The sequence below is a fragment of the Mixophyes fleayi genome, chromosome 12, assembly GCF_038048845.1.
Source record: "Mixophyes fleayi isolate aMixFle1 chromosome 12, aMixFle1.hap1, whole genome shotgun sequence".
Classification (NCBI taxonomy): domain Eukaryota; kingdom Metazoa; phylum Chordata; class Amphibia; order Anura; family Limnodynastidae; genus Mixophyes; species Mixophyes fleayi.
In genome coordinates, this window is record NC_134413.1 from 76,570,043 (window position 1) to 76,582,397 (window position 12,355).

Below are 12,355 nucleotides of genomic sequence, written 5' to 3' on the forward strand. Positions count from 1 at the left end.
AACAGGAACCAATGTTTACTCATTACCCTGAAATCAACTGTGTTTAGTAAAGTTTAGTGGGTTTTTTGCACACCAGCCTGAAAGTTAAGAGGCGTGGAACTAGCTGTATAGTTTCCTCTTCCCTTTCAGAGATTGTCTGCATAGTTGTACTCTGTATTTCTACCGTCAAGTAAAGTAAAATAAGAAAACATGAACGAGTGAAGGACAATGCTCCGTCTTTCCATATTGGTCCTTATGATGCTTCAACTTCACACATGTGAGTTTATTTGTTTTTTTTATCTATTGTTATTTAGCCGTAGAGTTTTTTAAAAGTTTTTTTCACATTTTCTTTCTTTCACCATGTGTATGATGTCCGGTTAGTTCATATTTAATTTATATGCAGTATACAGTTATGTCATAAATTATGTTATAGATTATTTTTTCTTATATCAGCAAATAAAACCACCTTTTAGTACCAGAATCAGATGTTCTGGGCTGTTCCTACATAAATTCACCTATAACAAAAAAAAACCTAGGGTGGGGACCATTAGCTGTTGAGGGCCAGTGTGTAAAATGTAACTTAACAATTAAATAAAACTAATAAACATAATAATAATAATAATAATAATAATAATAATAATAATAATAATAATAATAGAAGAAATAAACCAACAAAAATTATTTAAACTAAAAATATAAAGTTTCAAACTGTAAATGTATTTATATGTATATGAATGTGCTTCATATTGCTACGGTGAGAGATGAACAGAGCCGTATATGATCAGTAGAAGTTCCGGGTATATGTCAGTATTGGTACTTATTAGTCCACATGTGGAGGTGCTCGGGGGAATGACCAAAGAACTATTATTAAAGGGGGGTTAGTTTTTTGTATTTATATAATGGAAACCCTATTTAGCTCAAATATCCCAGGACTTTAACCAGTTAAATAAACCGTTTATAACACAAACTACAGGGACACATAAAGGTATATTGGTGTGCACTATATATGATTATCATACAAAGTACATAAGATGAATGCACTGCTATGTTATCCCATCACAGATGAGCTGTGTGTTCTGACACTGATCACTCTGACCCGGTAAATGTAGATGTCACCCATACACCACAATGTAATAACCTCCCTCATTCCTTAGTGTTATCACCAAGTCTTATGTGTTATACAGTATAGTGATTATTATGTCACCAGAACTGGGATCTATATATTATTGTGCTACATAGAGTATTAGTTGTGTATGTCTTGTGTATATTAGTCCAGTTTATCTGTCTGTACCAGGTGTGTTATGTGCGGATCCCTGTGCACAGAGAACTGTATCTGGTATACAGGGAGGAGACGTCACTCTGCAACTGGATCAGACCGGGATCACATTTATTTACTGGGCTGCTCTCCCAGGTGCAGGAGTTATCGCTACAACAAAACCTGGAGGATCTATTGATAATGTCATTAAGAGTTATACAGGAAGACTGAGCAACACAGGAGATGGGTCCTTACACATCACTAAGCTAACACCGAGCGATCAGAGGGTATATGCAGCAACCATACAGGAGGAAGAAGGAGAACAGAATTGCCTCCACTTTAATCTCACAGTATACAGTAAGTTATGGATCACTCCTCTGTACAGAATATATATATATATATATATATATATATATATATATATATAATCAGTAGATCCGATGCAGAAGAAAACAGAGTCTTGTCTGAGGTGTATCTATAGCGGGTATGGGGTCCTCGTGCCATCCTATGACAATATGTGCAGTTTTCCCTTGAGGGAAGGGGTAAGACCTGATCTCACCCAGAACTGCAGGGAGTGGAGCCTTCATCCAGGTGAGTTCAGACCCTTATCCTGGCAGACTCATGGGACTTGGGATGGTGCAAGTTTACTACTACTGGGGACTGATATTGAGGACTAACAATTGTGGACTAAATATTGAGGGCTAAGAGGTATTGTTTGGGGAGTATTGGGGACTAGGAAATATGCTTGTAGACTACTAAAAGGGCCTCCGAACTGTATATGAGAGCTATTGATAGGGACTACACTCCTGTACTAGTACTCCTGTTGGGAAAACTATACTAGATAGCATCTATACCAGAGGACTACTGCTGGGAACTATACTGCTACTGGGGACTGAAAAGTATACTAGGGACCACCAAGAGGAATCTTGTTGTCTGTTGAACCCACCCTCTGACTGTATACTCATCCTGTGGGGAAAGTGACCGTATGACCCATATCTAGGGTGTGTACACACAGTCAGGAAAAGTCAGTGCTGCTGGCAGAACCTAGGAGGGGATTGCAGAGAGAGCCACTGGTTCACACAATCACTTTCCCCATCTCGGAGGCTATAGATGGGGCAGAAGTACATCTGCCCCCACCATATGTACCACCAATAAACACACAATCAAGACTCTTCGTACCCTCTTCCCTACAGAAACTATATTAGAGGACTGTTACTGGGAAATACACAGATTTGCAATTTGCCTGGAGCTGTGTTATTGTTCTGTGCATTTCTTAATATTGCTGTCAATGGGGCTTTTCATGATGATGAGCAGCTTTAGTAGAGTATAGTAAAGGGATGGCCGCAGCCACAGATATAACTGAAGCCAGTATTTCTATTTCAGCAATGGCAATTAGCAATGGAGCTCTCCTCTTTGTGTGTTACCTATATAACACACTACAATGTGACTGCAGAATTACACCAAGCCTGCCAGCACTCACTCATGCGCAGACCCGTTCTGTTAATCTGCTCTGTCCCTCTCTTTTGGCTAGAACTTTGGCTCCAAAATTTAAAGGCACTTCCTTTGAATCCTCAGTGCCTGTTCTCTGTTACCTTCTTGGAACTAGATGTGGCTCTCTGATTCTGTTAGTCCACAGAGCTGACACTCTACTCCAGCGCAACACCTTCTTTTCAGTGAAATCTGCTGACTACTGAACCAACACTTTAAGTGTTTCTGCTGCCATTCCAGTGGTAACCAGTCGTCGGCAGAGCTGACACTCTACCACTACAGCGCTACTCCTCCATTCTAGTGGAATTTGCCGACTACTGAACCAACACTTCCTAAGTGTTTCTGCCGCCATTCCAGTGGCAATCAGTGGTCCGCAGAGCTTACATCTCACTCTGTTCTCCTCCACCATTCTAGAGGTGTCCATCTATCTCTCCTGATCTCCTCAACAATTGTCTACCATTGCTGACTCTCCTGGCTTGTTCCTCTAAGAAGTTCCATCTAGAACTCCTAGTAAGGGCTGCGACCCACGAGACAGATTCAGCAAATACCAAACCGCCGTGCAGCTGGTCCCTGGTGAATACCGTCTCCTCGTTAGACTCCGCGCATTACTTGAGTATTGTTAATCTAGACAACCGTAGGATCCTGTCCACTGAACCGTGACAAGTGCTGCTTACAGAGCACACAGGACCTGATAGTGACAAATGTCCTTGTAAACCCCAGAAAATCCACATTGTGCCAGGAACAGTCACACAAAACATCCAGCAGTCTGGGGTCTGTTCTATGGGGTCCTGCTCCACTAGTTCCAGGAGGGCACAATGGTAACTTGTAGCCTCTTTCCCGGGTAGACTCATGGGGTAAGGGACTGTACAACTGAGGCTGCTACTAGGAATTATGTACTGTCCTAGAGGACTACTACTGGGGATTACCCTTTATTCTCCTCCTCCTTATACTTTTATTATATAACTTGTGTTTATACCATCATTCTGGTCACTTCACTTCCTACAATCATTTGTGTCTTCTTTCTTTTCTACAGATTTATTATATAACTGATATTTGTGGTAACTGCAATATGCATGTCATTATGGAAATACTACATGTATAATGTTTTGTAAATGTGTTTCCTATAGGAAGATTATCAGCCGGTGACATCCAGATTAGTCCCAATGTCATCAGTAATGTCACCTGCTCTGTGACCTTGATGTGTATAGTGACAGTACCAGATGTGAATATAACCTGGAGGAATATAAACAGCAGTAATATAAATGTGACACGAAACGTCCTATATGTACCTCCCAGCAATGTAAACTTCACCTATACCTGCACTGCCAGTAATCCTGCCGGTAACGTCTCCAAGTCTGTGGTTCCCCAGCAATACTGCAACATAGGTAATTATACTGATATACCTGTGTAATGTACATACATGTAATCTCATTACCATACATGTCAGGTGACAAATGATTTGCTCCTATTTATCACAATTATTATCCCATTGTAAGTACCTGTCCTAAAAAAATAATTGGTGCTAAAAATGTTCATATAACCAGCTTATTAGCTAGAAATATGTTGGAAAAATACATAATTATACTAGGGTAAGCAGGATAGTATTAGAATTGGTGAGTTCTCTAGCAAAATAATTATTAAGTAGCTAAGAACTACACATCCATAAATGCAATTCTAGCCAGATTGATAGATGTGTTTATAAGTTTTACTAGGAGTGAATGTTATGGTAAAATAAAACAAAGAAAGACGCCATGTAATTAATTTCTGAAGCCAAGTACACAGAGTTTTCCTGCTGCAGTGTTATTAGAAAACACAATTTCCCATTGAATGCTATGTGTCCATAACAAGGGTTCAGACATCATGGTTCTGCTACTTGTGAGTTGGTTGAGTTCCTTGGAGACAGTGAATCAAGCTGGACAACTCACCTGAATCTGTCTATTCTATGAAGCATGATTTTAGACACCTTGTGTAGAGTTATGTTTACTTATTTGACTATATGGGTTTGCCCCCTTGGTTTGCTTCCCTTTGCCTTAGCTGATGTTACGTAGTCATTTCTGATCTTCCTTTGTATTTTGTCTCACACATTGGTCTGGCCCAGGTCTGTGTTCCAAGGGCTTTGTGCATTAAGACTTGGTGGCTAATAAGTACCAGAGATCTTAGCTCAAATAGAAAGGTTGTAATAAGTGAAGGTGGAATAAAAAAGAAAGAAAAGCAGGACTACTTCCAATGAAGGCGCACTAAAGACACAAATATTTAGTCCAATACTGGGAAATTATTCCATTTCATTGAGGGGATTGTTGAAGATGGATAATACATAAACATAACTCATAAAACCAATTTTTTTTTATTGATATGCATTAAAAATGAATTTAATAATTAAAAAGCGAAATATTAAAATGTTGGAGTCTGGGACAGGTAGATGAGATGGGAGTACACATGAGAGCGTACTGGTGGTAGAATCACCTATATTTATGTATCTCCCTATCCACGATAATCACAGTGAGAATCCCTAATTAACCATCAAACATGATCAAAACCTGCACAGATCATCTAAATGAATAAATCTTTATATTGTGTTAATAACACAAATATCTAATGATGTATATAATTAATACAGATGAAGTTCCTGAACGTAAGTTCTGTTTCTATGTCCTTAAATGATGGTAAATATCTGTTCAATATTGTAAAGATCAACAGAGTATTCGTGATACCGGTTTATTTCTGAAATCAACTTATTTTTTATTATTATTATTTTTTTGTAAGAAATTATACGAAGATCGTGTGGATGGTAAGTATGTTAGCTTATAATGATGTTTCTCATAATGAGCAGAGAGAAATGTATGCGTGACCGCGCATACACATGTCCGGGGACACGATCGCAATCATGGTAAGTATATCAGTTTCACAGAGCCTTAATGAACAGTAGAAAAAAGAATATATCTATATCTGTATATTTTCAGGGGTGATCTGGGTTTAGTAATTATCAACCCCACATATACTAAATATTCCTTCTATTCTCACTTGAAAAGTGGCCGCATATAATTTTCCGGCTAGCTGGTCACCCTTTGTAAGCTGTGTTATATAGGGTTATTATTCACTGACCAGCTATGGCAAAATGGATGCTTAGGAAAAATATATATGTCTCAAATTACTTTGTATATATTCACATTATTTCATTGAGGGGCTATGATTAAAGAGTATTGAGCATATACATTTAGCATTCACCCCAGAGAACTGCTTGGTTCTATAAATAGCAGCTTTAGTATTATTATTGAGAACAAAATAAAGTTGTGTTCTAGTATTTCAAATAGCTACATTTATAATAATCTAGGATTCTGCTCACATGAGAGGGCTGTGTTGATGTGCATAGGTCAAGTCTGATTACTAAGAGCATTAACATACAAAGAAAATTTATTTTTCAACTTCTGTTATATTGTATCAATTAATTGCATCTGTGGCAAGCTAGGGTTAATGCCATGTAAATGGCTAATGTTCTTTTCACATCATTTCATAGTTAAAGTATATTGAGCATATACATGTGACATTCGCCCAACAGATACATAGCAGTTTCAATATTGTTGTTAAGAACAGAATGAGGTTTGTATCTAATATATTAGTACCATAACAAAAAACTGCATTTGTGATAATCTAATCTGAGGTTCAGCTCCTGTAAAAGGGCTGTGCTGGTGAACTGCAGCTCTGGTCTAATTACTGGAAACATTCACAAATACAAAGACTGAGTTTATCAGCTACTATTGTTATATTATTTTAATTACTTATATCTGTGATAATCTAGGATTAATGCCTTGTAGAAAGAGCTAATCCTCTTAAACAGAATTCATATTATTGATCAAAAAGGGCTGTAATAACCAGCTACACTTAGAACTCCCTGAAACACATACACCTGACATACATTTCACTATTAGCTTCTACTAGGAGGCAACCCATATGTAATTCGGGTTGGGTATTTAAACTAATATCCACCAATGAGCTTGATATAATTTGATTGACACATTTTTCAACCTATCAATTAAGATTTTTTAATGTGTTTACTATAAGATCACAGGAACAAATATATAAAAGACTGTTTTTTGATAATTAATTATTCTAATTTTTTGGGGAGAGAGTCCAATCTTATAAACATCTAGATAAAGAGAATATATAAAATATACATAATATGTAAGGTACATTTAGAATATGTATGTTGTTGATTATCTATATATATCTACATAATGCTATCCCGAGATTGTCATCTGTACCTAGAAGTTATTGTTTAAATCACTATAAAATACATCTAATGACATACCAGGTTAGGTTCACCATATTAATTTTGATTTCATCCGCTGTGAAGATCATTTATTTATATGTTATAAAAGGGAATTTGGAGATTGTTATTATTGGTCCTTCAAGATAATACACATTATTTTCTTGACTTTTAATGTTAATAAATGTGTGTTGATCGGTGACTGAGGATAAAAATAATAAATAAATAAATATAAATAAAAATAATAATAATAATAATAATAAATAAAAAATAATAATAAAAATAAAAATAAATAAATAAAAATAATAATAAATGTAAATAGAAATATACCTAGATCACCCGTGAAAAAATATATATGAGAAGGGTATATATAAGGGTTTTCCAATATAAATGGGAAATTATGATATATATGTTGTGTTAGGATGCGCAAATAGTGTTTATCCAATATTATAAATCACTAAGAAATTTCAATGATGAATACAATTAAATGGAAATAATAATTGTAAATAAAACAGTGCAGATTGGAAATATCTGTATGTGTTTATGTGTGCTAGTACATTTTAATTGATGTACAGAGTTATAATAAGTGATATAGGGGAGAAAATAAGATAACTCCATAGGAAAAAAAGTGAAAAAATATGTGAAATAAAAGGGTGATGGCAGATTATGAATAAAAAAGTGAGGGTGAAAACAAGGGAATGTGTTGTATAAATATTAAGAGGGCAGAAAATGTTTGACCCAAAAGTGACCGTGAAGTGAATACGAGATCCACATATTATTGGATCATGAGCCATAAAGGGAGCTGATTGAGCAGTGAAAATACGATTATTCAAATAAAATATAAACCAATTTAAAGATATATGAACATATCACATAAGATATCTACCAGAGATCTTGTGAAAGATCCTTAGCCATTACAGATAATTATTGTTTTGAATAACCCAAATCTGGAAGAAAAATTCTTCCAAAAGGTGAATTTATTAGATTATAAAAAGGCTGTGAAATTAATATTTTCATTTAGGCCAGAAGGGTGTATAGCAGGGGTCGGCAACCCCCGTCACGCTGAGCTTTGTCTTATGGCACGGCTTTGAGCAGCATTCAGAAACACAGGAGCTTGCTGCAGCTCCACCTGGCACCAAAACTTTTTCTGCTCATAGACGAGAGACACTGTAGCTGGCTCTCATTACATATTCAAAATCTCTCATTCTGCCCAGGAGTGCTGAGAGGGGGGGGAGGGGGCAGACAGTAGGCTTATTTCCCCCTCCCATTCACCAGCCGGGGAGGGGTGGGGCTAATATGAGGGGGCGGGGCTAATCGGGATTGCAAATCTCAGTGACAATGGAGACAGGCAGCAAGGCAACAAATCAGACTGCTGCCAGAATGCCTGTCATTTCAGAGCACAGCCGCGGAGCTATCATCCTCTGGAGATGAGGTGAGTACAAGGGACTGGTGGGTGGTGGTGGCTGTGAGTATATATGTGGAATTGTGTGTGTATGTGTATGGCAGTATGTATGTGTATGGAATTATGTATGTGTGACATTTTGTATGTGTATATAGAATTATGTATGTGTATATATGTATGGCATTGTGCCCGTGTGTGATGTGTCTGGGTGGGTGACGTGGTGTGTCTGTGGGGTGACGTGATGGGTGATGTGGTAGTGGGTGGCGTGATGTAGCTGAGGGGTGGCGTGATGTAGCTGACAGATGGCGTGATGTAGCTGAGGGGTGGCGTGATGGGTATTGTAACTGAGGGATGGTGTGATGTGTCTGGGGGGTGACGTGGTGGGTGATGTAGCTGAGGGATGGCGTGATGTGCCTGGGGGATGGCGTGATGTGTCTGGGGGGTGGCGTGATGGGTGATTTGGCAGGGGGTGGCGTGATGGGTGATGTAGTTGAGGGGTGGCGTGATGTGGCTGGGGAGGGTGTGATAAATGTAATATTTTATTATAATGAATGTATTATATACTGCGTGATCTGTGTTATGTACGGTGTACACTTATTGCTTGCTTTTCCATATTTACATTTTCCAACAGCTCCCAACATTCCAGGATCCATGCTAGAATCCAGTACCAGGTTGTGATAGCTGCAATCACAGGTCGGTGAGAGTAACACAATTTTGATACATAATGGGGGAGTTCAATTAGCCGCGAAGTGTCTCCGGGACGTCCGCGAGACACTTTGAGGCGGAGATTTGACAGAAATCTTCTCCCATATTTCCTTGCACCTCTATGGGGTGTGAGGGAAAATGAGTGGAGATTTCAACCGCAATCGAATTTCCACCAATATGTCATGTCTAGCGAAGTCCAACCATGCCCATGTTGACCACGCCTCTTTGGATGTGCCGCCGCGGCATACAGCATCCTTGCTGCTCACCTGTGCGGGGGCCAGTCCAAAAAATTTGGTGTACCGGGGCCCAAAATATCTCTTGGTGGCCCTGATCCTGTCCTACAGCCGCAATAACATGCCAGCATAACCCCCAGTGCAACGTGCCACGTAACGTTTCTTAACACATCATTTCATGCAACGTAACACCCTGCGCCCATGAGACGGCGGGCACATAACATTTATCAGTGATAAGTAGCAATGCCGCATCTCACCCAGGGTTATAAATCACCTTTCAGTCAACCTGTCATTTTATACAGAACAAGATGGAATGTAACCACTGTCTACAAGAGGTGAGTCGCATACACTGGCTAATGTGGCATAATATGATTATGCCCTTATGTCAGGTATACTAATAATTGGGGGCACTTATGTGTGGCATAATATAAACTGGGGGCACTATTGTGTGGCTTAACATGAACGTTTATTTGTTCCCCTTACCATTAATATTATAATTTTAGCGTGATGAAATAATATATATATATATATATATATATATATATATATATGTGTATATATTATATACACACACTAATGGCACACCTGGGCTTGAAAAGATTTTTTCCGGCGCACTGATAGAAGGTTGCCTACCCCTGGTGTATAGTATTTAACAGAAAAATGTATCGGTATTTGCTTTCGTTTTTCAGCATTTCTTGAATAAGGTTGCCTCCTCGATTCCCTAAGTTTATTCTCATGATGCCAAAGACATTTGTCCCTATAGGGTTGGCGTCGTGTGTTTTCAAAAAATGTCTTGCAACAGAGGTCAAGGTTAAAATATTTTTAATGCATATCAATAAAAAAAAATTGGTTTTATGAGTTATGTTTATGTATTATCCATCTTCAACAATCCCCTCAATGATATGGAATAATTTCCCAGTATTGGACTAAATATTTGCGTCTTTAGTGCGCCTTCATTGGAAGTAGTACTGCTTTTCTTTTTTATTCTACTGTGATATATTACTACTAGAAGTAGCACCTAATAGAACGACCTAAATTTTTGCGCTGCCCTTGTGCGTAAAATATTATAAGAGCAAAAGAAAAATTTTCTTGTGCGGGGGATATTCTCTAATGATTATCCTGTATAATAAGTGAAGGTGACCATCTACACTTGGTTTCTTGTACTCTTCTGGTACTATTAGTATTTACATTTAGACTTGATTTGCTTATTCTCATATTTTTTATTTCTCAGATTCTCAGGAACAACAGACATTTCATACAACAGTGAACATTATACGTTCTGTCATAGCTGTAGTTGTGTTCTTTATCACCTGCTGTGTGTTCATTCACCACTTGAAGACTGAAGTGATTAAACCCACCAGTGATTAAACCCACCAGTGACAGAAGATTTTACCCCACAAGGCTGTGTCTACAGTGGATGATATGGAATAAGACGTTATTAAACTTTTTCAACAATGCTTACTAAAAGTAAATAGAATTATCATGTTCTAAAAATGATATACTGTATATTATTTTATACTTAATAACAATTTAATAAGTTACTTATGTTTATGATTTGCTAAAGCAAACTTTAACAAGGAAAGACGTACATGTAAACTTTCTATACATATATTCCACCCACGTCACATATGTCATGTACAGCGCTGAGTAGCAGTTACATGTACACATCTCTATATATGGGATCTGGTCCTACTGTGATCTGACAAATGTTATAAATGAGAATAAATACTACAGACACCTATCAGTTAGACACAGTCTTCTGTTCACTGCCTTATATTGATATTATATGATCCGGTGTGAACCGATATTTATGTTCTTATTTGGGAGATATTACTACATAACCTGCATTAATTGCAGACAAATTGGAGAACTAAGAGTTACTCTTGTAGTGTATTAACAGATGTAGGATAATAATAGTAATGTACTACAAGAGTGATTAGACAAATACCAGATTGGAAATGTCTTTGTGTCGTCAAATAAATATTGCATTTAGTCTGGTTTGAATTATCCTATACATTATACAAAGTGTCCCCAAAATGACCTGTCTTATAAACACCTATATTATTTACTCAGATACTGCAATAGCTGATTTCTATTTACTTTTAACATATTTTATTCTAATTGGGACTTTACATTGTCTGTCTTATAAATGCGTCTTCTGTATTCAAATAACCACCACAGTCTGAGCGACTTTATGTTCTATTCATACACTTTACTTTAATTGTGACAGATCTGTGTCTGTCTTATAAACCTCTCACTGACATAGCACATTATGTGTGTGTTATAGTATTATTTGTTTAATAATAGTTTATCAAAAGAAATTGGGTGTACAAACATGTAATAAATACAGTATAAACAACGATAGATCCGTCACAGAGGAGGTAGAAAACAAAGTAATATAACAAGAGAGAAGAATGGGAGCTACAGATGACTTCATTTTGTTGTTTTGAACGAGGAGGAGAAGTGACAGGCCTATCAAAATGGCTGCTGATCTCCATTTTGTTGTTGTACTTTTATGTGTGTATCACTTTAAATGCTTTAGAAACCAAGGCTGAACCAAGACATGCCAACATATCTTCCAGAACGTTGTCCCAGTGCTTACTGCGCAAACGCAGGAATGTATTCTTCTTATCTTCTTATTGTACCAATTAAAAGCCTGAATTCATATGTATAACCATAATTGTAAGTGGTTCCCAGGACCCCCTGTTTTCTGACTATTTGTGCACTACCTCTTTTACTTAGTGCTTTTCAAAAAGTTGTTTCTGCTACTCCCTAATAATAAAGCTTGTGGCTGGATCACGTAGAAAAAAAATATTGTAGAAATTTATTTCAATTAGTGACGCAGACGCCAATTTATATCATTGCAAATGTACTTAACTTTTTATATTGGTTATGTGTTTTCTATGGAAATATACTGATTTCCGAGACAGTATGTCCTGATTTGATTTTGTAACTTTGCTAGAGGAAATGCCCAATTAGGCATATGTATGGAAGAAGTGTGTTTTTGAAACTGTCTGAAGGCAGGTAAT

General features: G+C 37.3%; 1 protein-coding gene across 1 annotated transcript; it reads left to right on the plus strand.

The window, feature by feature from the left end:
* Window positions 1–12,113, plus strand: LOC142109100 (SLAM family member 5-like). Its single transcript, XM_075193140.1, has 5 exons — window positions 1–256; window positions 1,274–1,591; window positions 3,850–4,107; window positions 10,558–11,369; window positions 11,942–12,113. Exons 1-4 carry the CDS (start codon window positions 208–210, stop codon window positions 10,692–10,694), a joined length of 762 nt encoding a protein of 253 aa, XP_075049241.1. The 5' UTR covers window positions 1–207; the 3' UTR covers window positions 10,695–11,369; window positions 11,942–12,113.
* Window positions 12,114–12,355: the final 242 nt, after the last annotated feature.

Coding starts and splice junctions, on each gene's coding strand:
- LOC142109100 (XM_075193140.1), top strand. CDS start 208: ATGCTCCGTCTTTCCATATTGGTCCTTATGATGCTTCAACTTCACACA. Junction 1,592..3,849: donor CTTTAATCTCACAGTATACA/GTAAGTTATGGA, acceptor TGTTTCCTATAG/GAAGATTATCAGCCGGTGAC. Junction 4,108..10,557: donor CCAGCAATACTGCAACATAG/GTAATTATACTG, acceptor TTTATTTCTCAG/ATTCTCAGGAACAACAGACA.